The 15,531-nt window shown below is 40.7% G+C and overlaps 2 protein-coding genes across 4 annotated transcripts in view; one reads left to right on the top strand and one right to left on the bottom strand.

Annotated features, from left to right (window-relative positions):
* NPM2 (nucleophosmin/nucleoplasmin 2) overlaps positions 1-15,531 on the bottom strand; it is a 23,371-nt gene extending 7,840 nt beyond the window's left edge. For 2 of the 3 annotated variants that reach the window (XM_061200666.1, XM_061200669.1), the window contains exons 1-3: positions 15,350-15,531; positions 15,112-15,197; positions 14,820-14,945 (exon numbers count right to left, since the gene is read on the bottom strand). In XM_061200666.1, the coding sequence (XP_061056649.1) occupies positions 14,820-14,945; positions 15,112-15,197; positions 15,350-15,407 (270 nt within the window). In that variant the 5' untranslated portion in view covers positions 15,408-15,531. The remainder of the gene's footprint in view (positions 1-14,819; positions 14,946-15,111; positions 15,198-15,349) is intronic. The other variant, XM_061200668.1, reaches the window with a different exon arrangement.
* LOC133097504 (tumor necrosis factor ligand superfamily member 12-like) lies at positions 7,442-8,335 on the top strand. Its single transcript, XM_061199392.1, has one exon. It carries the CDS (start codon positions 7,477-7,479, stop codon positions 8,221-8,223), a length of 747 nt encoding a protein of 248 aa, XP_061055375.1. The 5' UTR covers positions 7,442-7,476; the 3' UTR covers positions 8,224-8,335.

Raw genomic sequence — 15,531 nt, 5'->3', positions numbered from 1 at the left:
AATGCAAACTAAAAGCACAATGAGACATCACTACAGACACATTAGAATGGCTAAAATAAGAGATAGTGACAACATGAAATGTCGATGAGGATGCAAAGAAACTTGATCACTTATGCATTGCTGATAGAAATGCAAAATGGTACAGCCACTTTAGAAAACAGTCTGGCAGTTTAAGAAACTAAATGTGTAACCACCCCCATATGGCCCAGCAATTGCACTCCTGGACATTTATCCCAGGAGAAATGAAAACTGAGCTTACGCAAAAACCTGTACACAAATGTTCATAGCAGCTTTATTTGTAAGAGCCCCAGATGGGAATCAGCCCAGTTTTTCCACAGATGAATTGTTGAACTGTGGTACAACTATACCACAGAATACCAGTCAGCAGTAAAATGAATGAACTCCAGGGAATTATGCTGAGAAAAAAAAAAAGCCAGTTCCAAAAAAGTTACATATGTCTGATTCTATTTCAATGCCCAAATTTTAGAAATGGAGGACAGATTGGTGGTTGCCAGGGGTTAGGGGGAGGTGAGGGAGCAGGAGGGAGGTGAGTGTGGTTATAAAAGGGCAACATGAGGGATCCCTGGGGTGTTGGAACTGTTCAGTATCTTGGCTGTGGTGGTGGATATAGGAACTTAGGTGATAAAATTGTATAAACAGATCGCTGCATTGTATCAATGTCAATATCCTGGTTTTGATATTATATTACAGTTTTGCAAAATGTTACCACTGGAGAAAACTGGGCAAAACATACAGGGATCTCTCAATATTATTTCTTACAGCTGCATGTGAATCTACAATTATCTAAAATGATTTTCAATTAAAAAATAAACATATATAAAGTAAACAAAATTATAAGAAGAACCTGAAAATCCACAATCATAACAGGAAATTTTAACATATTTCTTTTGTTAATTGATACATCAGGAGACAAAAAATATATAGGTTTGAACACAATTAATACACTTGATTTAATGGACACACATAGAATCCTATACTACCATGTAGTAAGCCACAAATTGAGTCTCAACAAATACCAAAGAATTGATATGGTATATATATATACACACGCACACACACACACACCATATTTTCTGTTGCAATTACACTAAGAAAAAGGGTGATGACTCAACCCACCCATACCTTTGGGAATTAAAAAATTCGAAGTAACTCATTCATCAAATAAGAAATCATAATGGAAATTAGAAAATATTTAAAATAAGATAAAGTGAAAATACCACAAATCACAAATTAAGGGATGCAGTTAAAAACATCTTCAGAGGGAAATGTGTAGTATTCAAAATAAATAAATAGAACTTACTTGGAAAAAATAAGCTAGAACATGAATGGGCTAAATATCTAACCTAGGAAGTAGGAAAAAGGAACAAAGAAAGCAGAAAATCAGATAACCAGAGAAATTAATAAAATAAAAAATAAGGAAACAATAGAAAACATCAACAAAATCAAAAGCTTTTTCTTTGAAAAAAAGAAAAAGACTAATATCCAGTGATTGAAGTGAAGGGAAAAAAGGAAAGATGATAAACACTACTGGGAATTTTAAAAAGAGGAATATAATAACAGATATAGCCATGATGAAAAATATTATTAGCAAATAGCATGAACAATATCTAGAAAAATATAAATGATCATAATTGACTCAGGAGATGTTTGGTTCAGGCCAAGTAAGTAACAGGGACTGAATTTACTCTCCAGCTTGACACAACTAAAAAACTATAATACAGGCATACCTCAAAGATATTGCAGGCTTAGCTCCAGACTACTGCAATAAAGCGATTATCACAATAAAGTGAGTCACATGAAATTTTTGGTTTCCTAGTGCATATAATTACACTATACTGTACTCTATTAAGTGTACAACAGCATTATGTCTAAAAAATGTACATGCATTAATTTAAAAATACTTTATTGCTAATAATGCTATTCATCATCTGACAATGCGGGGCTGCTACAAACCTTCATTTGTAAAAAACAAAAACAAATGAACAAACAAACAAAACCCCCGCAATATCTGTGAAGTACCATAAAACCAGGTATGCCTGTGTAGGAAACAACAACTCTCAAGACACTGGATACCAGTCAAGGAAAAACAGTGGTCTCTGAGAGATGGGACAGAGATGAGATGAGCCCTATGGTTGCCCAAGCTTACTTCCTGGACAGTGCAGGGAGGGGGAACCCAGACAAAGCCTAGTGGTCTCTCTGAGTTTAGGAAATAGAACTGGAACCCAGGGAAGCCAAGGCACCTAGAGTTCACAAGAGAGGAAAAAGCTGCAAAGACAGCACTCCAGAGATCTGTAGAAGGCCCCCTTGAGTATTCAGTCAAGTAGTAATCAGAACATCCATGCAAGGAAACTACCGGAGGCTGGAGAAAGAATCATCCTAAAGGTGTCTGGAGCTCACAGAGTGGAAAATCTCATAATTTATGGGGCATCTATTGGAGTACTAAGAAGGGTCTTGCTACCGTAGTGGGGCAAAATTAAACTAAATTCAGCTTAAGTCCCTAACAAAGGGATTTGTGTCTTGCTTAAAAACAAGACACAAAAGGATCAAATGGTATTTAAGTAACTTCACTGCATCCCAGAACAAAATTCAAGAATACTTATAAAACTGTAAAAATATCCAGCATCCAAATAGTAAAATTCATGTCTAGCATCCACTCAAAAATTACCAGACAAGACTTCCCCGGTTGCACAGTGGTTAAGAATCTGCCTGCCAATGCAGGGGACACAGGCTTGACCCCTGGTCTGGGAAGATCCCACAAGCCGTGGAGCAACTAAGCCCATGTGCCACAACTACTGAGCCTGCACTCTAGAGCCTGTGAGCCACAACTACTGAGGCTGTGTGCCACAACTACTGAAGCCTGTGCGCCTAGAGCCCATGCTCCACAACAAGAGAAGCCACCGCAATGAGGAGCCCATGCACTGCAATGAAGAGTAGCCCCTGCTTGCCGCAACTAGAGAAAGCCTGCACACAGCAATGAAGACCCAACACAGCCAAAAATAAATAAATAAATAAATAAATAAATTTATTAAAAAAAAATTACCAGACATACAAAGAACAAGGAAGCTACAACTCATAATGAAGAGGGGAAAAATTCAATAAAAAATGAAACAGAAATGACATAAATGAGAATTAGTAGAAAAGAACATTAAAACTATAGTCCTTATGTTCAAGAAAGATCAAAAATGAGACACGGAAGACTTGAAATTTGTAGAGATGAAAACGACAATACCTGAAATGAAAACATACTGATAAGATTAACAGCAAATTAGATACTTCAGAAGAAAAGAATAATGAAACTGAATAAATAAAGACTATCCAAAATGAATACACAGAGGAAAAATACTTTAACAAAACAAAAAGAGCATAATGAACTGTGGGACAACTTTAAGGAGCCAAGTATACATGTAATTGGATTCCTCAATGGAGATGAGAGAGAAGGGGGAACAGAAAAAAATGACTGAAGAAATAATGGCCAAAACTTTCCAAATTTGACAAAAATGGTAAATCCACAGATCTAAGAAGTGCAGTGAACCCCAGTGCATTTTATAATCAAATTGCTCAAAACTAGTTATAAGGAGAAAATCTTAAGAGCAGCCAGAGGAAAAAAACATCACATACAGGGGAATGAAGACAAGGATGTGAGAAGATTTCTCCAAATAATGCAAGCTAGAAGACAATGGAGAAATTTTTTTCAGTGTTGGAAGGAAAAAAAAGTCAATCTAGAGTTCTTTACCCAGTGAAAATACCTTTCAAAACTGAAATGAAATAAGGACTTTCCAGGCATACAAAAGCTTAAAGAATTCAACATAAGCAGATCTGCATTACAAAAAATGTTTAAATCCTTCACACAGAAGGAATATGACACCAAATGGAAACTTGAATCTACACAAAGGAGTGAAAAGTACCAGAAATGGTAAATATAAAAATGGTTTATTCTAAGTTCTAATCTCTTTAAAATATAGACCGTTTAAAGAAAAAATTAACAACAATGTAGAGTAGGATTTATAGCATATGTAGAAACAAAAGTTATTACAATAGCACAAAGGATGGGAAGTGGTAAATGAAGTGTGCTGTAGTTAAGATTCTTATATTGTACATGAAATGGTATAATATTATTTCACTATAGACTGTTGTAAGTTAAAAATGCATACTGTAGGGCTTCCCTGGTGGCGCAGTGGTTGAGAATCTGCCTGCCAATGCAGGGGACACGGGTTCGAGCCCTGGTCTGGGAAGATCCCACATGCCGCGGAGCGACTAGGCCCGTGAGCCACAATTACTGAGTCTGCGCGTCTGGAGCCTGTGCTCTGCAACAAGAGAGGCCGCGATAGTGAGAGGCCCACGCACCGCGATTAAGAGTGGCCCCCACTTGCCGCAACTAGAGAAAGCCCTAGCACAGAAACGAAGACCCAACACAGCCATAAATAAATAAATAAATAAATAAATAAAATTAAAAAAAAAATGCATACTGTAAACTCTAGAGCAATGATTAAGAAAAAAACCAAAAAGATGAGGTACACCTAAGAAGCCAATATTGAGGATGAAAATGTAACCAAAAAACCACTTAGTTAATCCAAAAAGCCAGAAAAGAGGAAGAAAGGAGCACAGATAGGACAAATGGGAAAACAAATAGCAAGATGATAGATTTAAACTCAACCTTGTTGATAATTTGGTTAAATATTAACTGTCTAAATGCTCTAATTAAAAGGCAGAGATAGCAAGTGGATAAAAAAGTAAAACTCAATTAGGTGTTATCTAAAAGACACCCAATTTATACATAAAGATACAGAGGTTAAAGTAAAATAACAAAATAAAAGAATAGGAAAAATATACAACACAAACACTAATCAAAAGAGAGCTAGATTGGGGCTTTCCTGATGGCGCAGTGGTTTAGAATCCGCCTGCCAAAGCAGGGGACACGGGTTCGATTCCTGGTCCGGGAAGATCCCACATGACGCAGAGCAACTAAGCCTGTGCGCCAGAACTCCTGAGCCTGTGCTCTAGAGCCCGTGAGCCACAACTACTGAAGCCCGTGTGCCTAGAGCCCATGCTCCACAACGAGAGAAGCCACCACAATGAGAAGCCTGTGCACTGCAATGAAGAGTAGCCGCAACTAGAGAAACCCTGAGCACAGCACCGAAGACCCAACACAGCCAAAAAGAAATAAATTAAAAAAAAAAAAAAAAAAGAGCTAGATTGACTATATTCCAAGTAGACTTCAGAATATTTATCAGGGATAAAGAGGAGCATTTCATAATGATAAAGGGATCAATTAACCAAAAGGATATAACAATCCTAGAAACACAGGATTTATTAGGATACACCTCATAAAAGAGTTTTAAAATACATGGGGCAAAAACTGATAATTAAAAAGAGAAATAGACAAAGACACAATTATTGTTGAGGTCTTCAGCGTTCCTCTTTCAGTAACTAATAGATCAAGTGGACAGAAAATGAGTAAGGATATAGAAGACTCGAACAAAACCATCAACCAACTTGATACAATTGACATTTATAGAGCAATACACCCAACCATGGGAGAACACACATTCTTCAAGTGTGAATGAAATAGTCACCAAGATAGAACATATTATGGGCCATAAAACAAGTCACAACACTGTTTAGACTGAAATCATATAAAGCATATTTTCAGACCATAATGAAATTAAAATAGAAATCAATTAAAGAAAGAATTAGAAAATCTCTATTTGGAAATTAAAAAGCAAACATACTTCTAAGTACCCCAGGGACTGAAGAATAAAACCAGAAAATAATTTGAACTGAATGAAAATGAATACAGTACTTATCAAAATTTGTGGGATGAAGCTAGAAAGATGCTTAGAAGGAAATCACAGCATGAAATGCTTATGTCTCAAAAAGGTCTAAAAAATCAATAATGTAAGATTATGCCTTAAGAAACTAGAAAAAGATCAGATTAAAACCAAACTAAACAGAAGAGAGGAATAAAGAACAGCTCAATTAAATACAAAAGTGGAAAAACAATAGAGAAAGACTGATGAAACCAAAACCTGGTTCTTGAGAAAGATTGATACAACCGTTAAACCTCTAGCCAGACTGGACCAGGTAAAAAGGAGAGAAGACACAAATTACCAACATCAGGAACAAAAGAGCAAACTTTAATACAGATAATACAGAAAAGGATTAGGAAATAATATGAACAACTTTATGCCAGAAAAGTTGACAATTTAGATGAAGCAGAAAAATTCCTTAAAAAACACAAACAAAAGCTCTCTAAACAAAATAAACCAAATAGTCTTATATCCATTAAATAAATTTAACTTGTAGTTAACCAGATTGCTTCACAGGTGAATTCTACCAAAACATTTAAGAAAAAAACAAAACAAAACAAATTTACGTGAATTCTTCCAGAAAACAGAAGAGAACATCTTCCTTTTCATTTTATGAGGCCCAGCATTACCTTATGCTAAAATCAGACAAAAACATGACAAGAAAACCATAGACCAATGTTGCTCATAACATAGACAAAAATATCCTTAATAAAATAGTAGCAAATGGAATCCAGCAATATATAAAAAGATAATGCATTATGATCGAATGGGGCTTATCCCAAGAATGCACAGTGGGTTTAAAATTTGAAAAAAATCAATGAATGTAATTTGCCACATAACAAAATAACGGAGAAAAAAATCACCTCACTATACGCAGAAAAGAATTCTTTGACAAAATTCAACACCCACTCATGATAAAATATCTCAGCAAACTAGGAATAGAAGGGAACATCCTCAAACTTAATATAGGACATCTACAAAACTCCTTCATCTGTCTCAATGGTAAAAGACTAAATACTTTCCCTCTGGTAAAAGGCAAGGATAGTCGTGCTCTTACAACTTCTACTCAACATTGTACTTGATGTCCTAGTCAGTGAAGTAAGACAAGAAAAAGAAACGCAGGGCATACAGATAGAAAATTAAGATGTTAAACTGAGTTTATTCACAGATGACATGAATAAATACATAGCAAATTCTGTGGAATCAACGGAAAGCTGCTAGGACTAATATGCAAATTTAGCAAGGTTAGATAATATAAAAACCAATTATATAACTATATACTAGTACTGAATAATGATAAAATAAAATTTTAAAATAGCATTTCTGTACCTTATCCCATACACAAAAATTAACTGAAAATGGCTCATAGACTTATATATAAGACCTAAAACTTTAAAACTCGTAGAAGAAAACACAGGAGTAAATCTTCATGACCTTGTGTTAGGCAATTGTTTCTAAGATTCAACACCAGAAGCACAGCAACAAAAGAAAACACATATAAACTGGACTACATCAAAACAAAAAACTTTGTGCTGCAAATGATATCATCAAGAAAGTATAAAGATGTTTAAAAAAAAAGAAAGTAAAAAGAGGATCCCTCAGGTCCCGGGATGGGGGGGCGGTGAGGCAGGCACAGCCCCCCGCCCCCATGGCCGCCCGTCGGAGCCAGAGGCAGAGGGGGCGCCGGGGGGAGCCGGGCTCCGCCCTGCTGGCCCCGCTCGTGCTGGGCCTGGGCCTGGCGCTGGCCTGCCTTGGCCTCCTGCTGGCCGTGGTCAGCCTGGGGAGCCGGGCATCGCTGTCTGCCCAGGAGCCTTCCCAGGGGGAACTGGTGGCAGAGGAGGACCCCAACCCGCTGGACCTGAATCCCCAGACAGAGGAGTGCCAGGATACCCTGCCTTTCCTGAAACTGGTTCGGCCTCGCAGGAGTGCACCTAAAGGCCGGAAACCATGGGCGCGCAGAGCGATTGCAGCCCACTGTGAAGTTCACCCACGACTGGGACAGGACGGAGCGCAGGCGGGTGTGGACGGGACGGTGAGTGGCTGGGAAGAGGCCAAAATCAACAGCTCCAACCCACTGCGCTATGACCGCCAGAGCGGGCAATTTATGGTCACCCAGGCTGGGCTGTACTACCTGTACTGTCAGGTGCACTTTGATGAGGGGAAGGCTGTCTACCTGAAGCTGGACCTGCTGGTGGATGACATGCTGGCCCTGCGCTGCCTGGAGGAGTTCTCGGCCACAGCGGCCAGTTCCCTCGGGCCCCAGCTCCGTCTCTGCCAGGTGTCCGGGCTGTTGCCCCTGTGGCCAGGGTCCTCCCTGCGGATCCGCACCCTCCCCTGGGCCCATCTCAAGGCTGCCCCCTTCCTCACCTACTTTGGACTCTTCCAAGTTCACTGAGGGGGCCCTGGTCTCCCGGTGGTTTGCCAAGGCTGCTGGCTCCCCACGGCAGCTCTCTGAGCACCCCAGTCCCCTCTGCCCACCCTGAGCGGCTCCTCCCCCAGACCTGCCTCTCCCTCTGTAGGCTGCCAGGGCACGCTCAAGAGATGTCCATGCCACAGAAATAGTCCCCTCATCTCTGACAGCTCCCCGCATCTCCAGCTCTCCACCTCACTAGCTCCCAAACCCCCATTTATCTCATGACTCCCCACCCTGGCCGCAGCCCCCCAGGACACTGTGTTTACTGTACTCTGGGTGACAATGGGTCCTGAACACCCCTCTTCAGGCACTAAGAGGGGCTGGATGCCAGAGAGACTGGGACTAGGCCAGGAGTTCCTGAATGTGAGGGGTAAGAGACCAAGACATGATAATTCCTCCCCTGATAATTCCCTGTGGATTTTTAAAACAGATATTATTTTTATTATTATTGTGACAAAATGTTGATAAGTGGATATTAAAAAGAATAAGTCATAAAAAAAAAAAAAGAAAGTAAAAAGACAACCCAGGGAAAGGGGGGTAACTATTTGCAAATAAGCTGATAAGAGGCTTGTATGTAAAATAAAGGACTCATACAAGTCAATAGTAAAAAGACAAATATTAAAATACATTAAACTCAAACACAGTTTTACAAAATGAATAAAGATTTGAATAGAAAATTCTCCAGGAATTCCCTGGTAGTCCCGTGGTTAGGACGCCATGCTTTCACTGCCAAGGGTGCGGGTTCAATCCTTGGTCAGAGAACTAAGATCCTGCAAGCCACGCAGCCAAAAAAGAAAAAACAAAAAGAAAGAAAGAAGATTCTCCAAAAAAGATATACAAATAGCCAATAAGCACATGAAGAGATGCTCAACATCATTAGTCATTAGGGAAACGCAAATCAAAACCACAGTGAGCTACCATTTCATACCCACTAAGATGACTAATCAAAACCAAAGACAAAAGCAAGTGTTGGTGAGGATGTGGAGAAATTGGAATACCCAAACATTGCTGGTGAGATTGTAAAATGGTGTGACCACTTTGGAAAACAATACGGCAGTTCCTCAAAATGTTATATATATGAAGCTACCATATGACCCAGCAATTGCACTTCCAGGTATATGCTCAAGAGAAATAAAAACTTATGTTCAGGACTTCCCTGGTGGTGCAGTGGTTAAGAATCCACCTGCCAATGCAGGGGACATGGGTTCAAGCCCTGGTCTGGGAAGATCCCACATGCTGCGGAGCAACTAAGCCCATGAGCCACAACTACTGAGCCTGCGTTCTAGAGCCTGCGAGCCACAACTACTGAGCCCATGTGCCACAACTACTGAAGCCCCCATGCCTAGAGCCCGTGCTCCACAATGAGAGAAGCCACCGCAATGAGAAGCCCGCGCACCGCAACGAAGAGTAGCCCCTGCTCGCCGCAACTAGAGAAAGCCTGCATGCAGCAACAAAGACCCAACACAGCCAGAAATAAATAAATAAATAAAATATTAAAAAAAACTTATGTTCATACAAAAATTTGTACATTAATGTTAATAACAGCATTCCTAATAGCCAAGTGGTAGAAACAATCCAAATGCCCACCAACTGCTGAACAGATAAAATGTGGTATATCAATACAATGAAATATTATTTGGCAATAAAAAGGAGTCAAGTACTGATACATGCAACAACATGGATAAACCTTAAAAACATTATGCTAAGTGAAAGAAAGCAGTCACAAAAGACCATACAGTTTATGATTCCATTTATATGACTTGCCAGAGTAGGCAAATCTATAGACATAAAGTAAATTAGTGGTTGCCTAAGGCTGGGGGTAAGTGAATGTGGGAAATGGGACGTGACCACTGGTAGGTATGGAGTTTCTTTTTGGGTTGATGAAAATGTTCTAAACTTAGACTGTGATTGTTGCACAACTCTGAATTTACTAAAAATCACTGAATTATATACTCTAATGGGTGAAGCTTATGGTATGTGAATTTTCTTCCAATAAATATGTTAATCTCATTTTTAATAGCACTCCAAATCATGAAATATGTAGGGGTAAACTTTACAAAGTATGTAGGAGACCAGGACCCTGAAAATTACAAAACATTCCTGGGAAAAGCTAAAGATGTAAACAAATGGAGAAATATATCATGTTCAATTATCGATGACTCAAAATTGTTAAGATGGCAATTCCCCCCAAAGTAATCTATAGATTCAATACAATCTCAATCAAAATCCCACCAGACTGATTTTTAAAGAAAGCTGATTCTGAAACTTATACGGAAATGCTAAGGACCTAGACTTGTCAACCCAATTTTGGAAAAGAATAACAAAATTGGAGGACTCACATGATCTAATTTTAAGACTTACTATAAAAGCACAATAATCAAATTAGTCTGGTATGGAATGAAGGTTAACATAAATCAATGAAACAGAATAGTGTATAGACATATATGCATACACATATGGTCAACCAATTTTTGGCAAATGCCAAGGTAATTGTATCAGTGAAAGAGCAGTCTTTTCAAAGAATGGTACTGGAGCACTGGATATCAATTTGGAAAAAATGTCCTTCTATCCTCACTTCATACCATACAAGAAACTTATCTTGAAACGGATCATAGACTTAAATATAAGAGCTAAAACAATAGCATTTCTAGAAGAAAACATAAAAGAAAACCTTTGTGACCTTAGTTTAGGCAATGATTTCTTAGGACACCAAAAGGATGAACCTTAAGAGAAAAAAATGTTAAGTTGAACTTTATCAAAATTAAAAACTTGTGCTCTTCAAAAAACATTATTACAAAAACGAAAAGGCAAGCAACACATTAGGAGAAAATATTTGTAAATAAATAAATATTTGTAAGGACTTATATCCAAAATATATTTAAAAAAAACTCCCACAAGTCAATAAGAATAACTCAATTATTTAAAAATGGGCAAAACATCTAAACAGGCATTTTGCAGAAGAAGATATACAAAAGACCAAAAACCAAATAAGAAGACAGTTAATATCACCAACCCTCAAGGAAAAATAAAAACCACAATGAGGTGCCACTGTATATGTACTAGATTGGCTAAAATTAAGAAGACTGAGAATGCCGAGTGTTGGTGAGGATGTGGACCAACTGGAATTCTCATAGATTGCTGGTAGAAATGCAGAATGGTACAGCAATTTGGAAAATAGTTTAGCAGTTCTGTATAAAGTTTAACATATGCTTACTATATGATCCAGCAATATCACTCCTAGGTATTTACCTAAGAGAAATGAAAACACGCCTATACAAATACACTCAAACATTCCTAGCAGCTTTATTGACAATAGTCCAAAAACTGGAAACTACCCAAAATGTCCATATGTCCATTAACAGGTGAATGAACAAATTTTATATAAATTGTAGAGTGGCATATTACTCAGATATAAAAAAGGAGCATATTACCGTTTTATCAACAACGGGGATACATCTCAAAAGCATTATGCTAAGTGAAAAAAGCCAGCACAAGAGACTACATATTGTATGGTTCCATTTAAATGAAATTATAGAAAAGGCAAAACTATAGTGACAGAAAGTAGATCAATGGTTGCCAGAGGCAGTGGTAGGTGGAAGGAACTGACTGCAAGGAGGCACGAGGAATTGGGGGCAGGGCGATGGAAATTCTCTACCTTGATGTTGGTGGCTATTGCACAATTTGTCAAGTGCATCGAGCTGCACACTTAACACTAGTGAATCTTCTTGTATATAAATTATATCTCAATACAGCTAATAAAAAAACTGACTCAAAGAAATAGAAACATCTGAGAAGATCTAAACCTATTAAATGAATCACAAAAGTTTAAAAATCAAACCAGTCCCACACAGTTCATTCACTTATTTACTCACTCATTCATTATATATTGAGTTCCTACAACATACCAGACACTAGTTTAGGGGCTGTATGGATAATGCAGCAAAGCAGGCAAAATCCTTGTTCTCTTGGAGTCTATATCCTGGTTGGGGGGAAAAGACAATGCACAAATGAAACCTGATGTCAGTAATGGGTCCTATGGGGGAAAAAGTGATCATGGGTGGGGTAGAAGGTGGGGTGCTGTTTGTGGCCAGGGAAGACCCTTCAATGAGATGACATTTGAACAAAGACCAGATTGAAGTCGGGGGCAAGTGTGTCCCTGGCATGGGGAACAGGAAATACAAAGACTCCAAGGAGGGGGTATGTTTGGAATTTTCAGGATACAGTCAAGGAAGCCCATGTGGTTTAAGCAGGGTCAGGGTGGGGAGAGTAGCAAAGGATGAGGTCAGAGAGCTTGCTGAGGGCCAGGACATAAAGGATCTCGAATCTCATTCTAAATGAAATGCGAAGCCACTGAGCACATTGAGTGTTCTAGCCGAGAATCAATAGAATCTGACCTTTGCTTAAAAGGATCTTTCTGGCAGCTGTGTATGGAATGGACCAGAGGCCAGGAAACTTTTTCTGTAAAGGGCGTGTAAAACGTATGGTCTCTGTGGAGACTACTCAACTCTGCTGTTACTGAGTGAACGCAGCCATGGATAACATATAAATAAAGGGGTGTGGCTGTGTTTCCAGACAGCTTTATTTACAAAAACAGGCAGTGGGCTGGACTTAATCCTGTAGTTTGTCAACCCCTGGAATTGACTAAAGGGGACCAACGATGAAGGCAGGTATATCTCTTAGGAGGCCCTGCAATAAACCTGAGCAAGAGGTGATGGTCACCTGGACCAGAGTGTAGCAGGGAGGTGGTGAGATGTGGTCAGATGAAGGTAGAGCCAACAGGATTTGCTGGTGGGTCAGATATGGGGTGTTAGAAAAAAGAGGGTTTTGTCCTGGCTAATGGGAGGAATAGCTATTTACAGAGAGAGGATCAGGTCTGGGGATGGGGGAAGAGATTATAGATAGAAATCAAGAATTTGGATTTAGACATGCTAAGTTTGGAATATCTATTAGATATCTGTTAAATGTTTTGAGTTAGGCAGAGGATCTGGAGCACAACAGAGAGGCTGGGTTTACAGAATAAATGTCAGAGTCTTCATTTGTATAGGTGGTCTTTAAAACTATGGGAATGGATGAGATTTAGGGAGATCTCATAGATAGAGAAAAAAAATAGGTTTGAGGGCAGTTTTACAGATCAGCCTCCCAGGTCTTTAAGGGCAGATAATCCTGGTCTCATAGTCACTGTTCCGCTGCATGGAAGCAGGGAACACGCCATGCCTCGGTTCATGAGGCTAATATGCCTTGACATCCAAATAAGATACGGAATTTATAGGCCAACCTCACTTATGAGTATATAAGTTTAAAAAAAGTCTTATTAACAAAGCAAATCTAGAAGTTTATAATACAATCAGTAATGTTTATCTCAGGAATGCAAAGTTGGTTGAATATTATTCTATTAGTATAATTTACCACATTAACAGATTAAAGAAGAGAGAGCCCCTGATAATATGAATAGAAAAGCATTTGATAACCAATTTGATAATCATAATTAAAAAGAAGAAAATTCAATTTTTCAAAGTAGAGTAGGATTAGACGGAGACTTCCTTAACCTAACAAAGGGTATCTACCAAACACTTCACACTTAATGGAGAAACATTAGAAGCATTCCTTTTTAAAAAATCAGGTATGGGGACTTCCCTGGTGGCGCAGTGGTTATGAATCTGCCTGCCAATGCAGGGGACACGGGTTCGAGCCCTGGTCTGGGAAGATCCCACATGCCGCGGAGCAACTAAGCCCGTGCGCTGCAACTACTGAACCTGCGCTCTAGAGCGCGTGAGCCACAACTACAGAGCCTGTGTACCACAACTACTGAAGCCCGCACGCCTAGAGGACATGCTCTGCAGCAAGAGAAGCCACGGCAATGAGAAGCCCGTGCACTGCAACGAAGAGTAGCCCCCGCTCGCCGCAACTAGAGAAAGCCCGCGCACAGCAACGAAGACCCAACGCAGCCAAAAATAAATAAATAAATAAATAAATAAATAAATAAATAAATAAATAAATAAATGAGGAATGAAACGAGGACATCTACCATTATCATTTTATCCAGTGTTATACTGGAGGTCCTAGCCAGTGTACCTGGATTTAAAAGAAAAAAAAAAACAACACAAAGACTGCCATTACTCACAAAGAAGATCTGCATAGAAAACTCAAAATAAATTATTAGAGTGAGACTTTCTGGATACACAATCTGGATACACAAGCAGTATGTAAATCATCAACACTGTCTGGTCACCAGCAGTAAACAGTTGAAAAATGTGATTTGGAGAGAGGTTATTTACCTTGCCCAAAGTCACACGGCTAGTAAACAGTGGACTAGGAGGGAGGTCCCCGGCGGTCCAGTGGTTAGGACTCAGCCGGGCCACCCCCCCCCAAAAAAAATTGTGGACTAGGATGGAAACGGGGCTCCCTGCCTCCTGGGTCCAAGCTTTTAGTCCTGGGCTATATGCCTCTCTAGCACTGGCTGTACTTCTGCGGGAGCCTGTACCCCACCTTTGGGTCCGTCCCCACGCAGCGGGTGAGGCCTGAGCAGGGCCTCCTAGGGCTGGAGCCAGGGTGTCCTAGGCCCGCAGGGAAAGGCTCACCATGGGCAGGACGGAGGCCCGAAGAGAGGCCAGGGTGATGGGCTTCCTCTTTCTGTCGTCCTGGCTTGCTGGGGGCAGGATCTCCACGAGGTTCATCTCCTCTTTGGCTTTCTCCCCCAGGCAAATCTGAGAGGGGTGGAAAACGAGCAGGGCTCCTCCTCACCCAGAGGGCGAGGGAGGCAAGCCCTGTTCCAGCTGCGGGCACCGGACAATCCCACCTGCTCCTCTGTGGCTGTCCAAGTCCCTCCCTGCTCCGTCCTTCCTCCCCTCCTTGGGGCTGGGGGGTACCCACCGTACTAAGCAACAGCGTGCAGTCCTGCTTCCCCACCTTCTGGGGTCTGAAGGTCCAAGTCGGCTTCTCCTGGCTCAGTTCACAGCCTGCGAAGGGAGACGGAGGGCGGAAGGCGTGGCGTGGGGCGGGCAGGCTCCAGGGAGGCGCGCCTCTCTCCCTCCAGCCCTAACCCCCCACCCCCGGTGACGCACCCCCAGCCCCCCCGGATGCTCCGAGAACAGCCTGGAGCCTCACTCACCCCAGAGCAAGGCCAGTGTCGCCTTTTCGGAGGTGCTGCTAGTGCGGCTGCGATTCATGATGCGGGGCGGGGGCCGAGCAGCTGCGAGGAAGGGCGCGTTACAACCCCCGGCCGACAAGGCAGCCCACACCCGAGCTGGGGACACCCAGGCGGAGCGCTCCGCCAAAGGACGGTGCTTAGAT

The sequence above is a fragment of the Eubalaena glacialis genome, chromosome 9, assembly GCF_028564815.1.
Source record: "Eubalaena glacialis isolate mEubGla1 chromosome 9, mEubGla1.1.hap2.+ XY, whole genome shotgun sequence".
NCBI lineage: Eukaryota > Metazoa > Chordata > Mammalia > Artiodactyla > Balaenidae > Eubalaena > Eubalaena glacialis.
The sequence above is the reverse complement of the archived record's forward strand: the minus strand, read 5'-3'. Positions and strand labels throughout refer to the sequence as shown.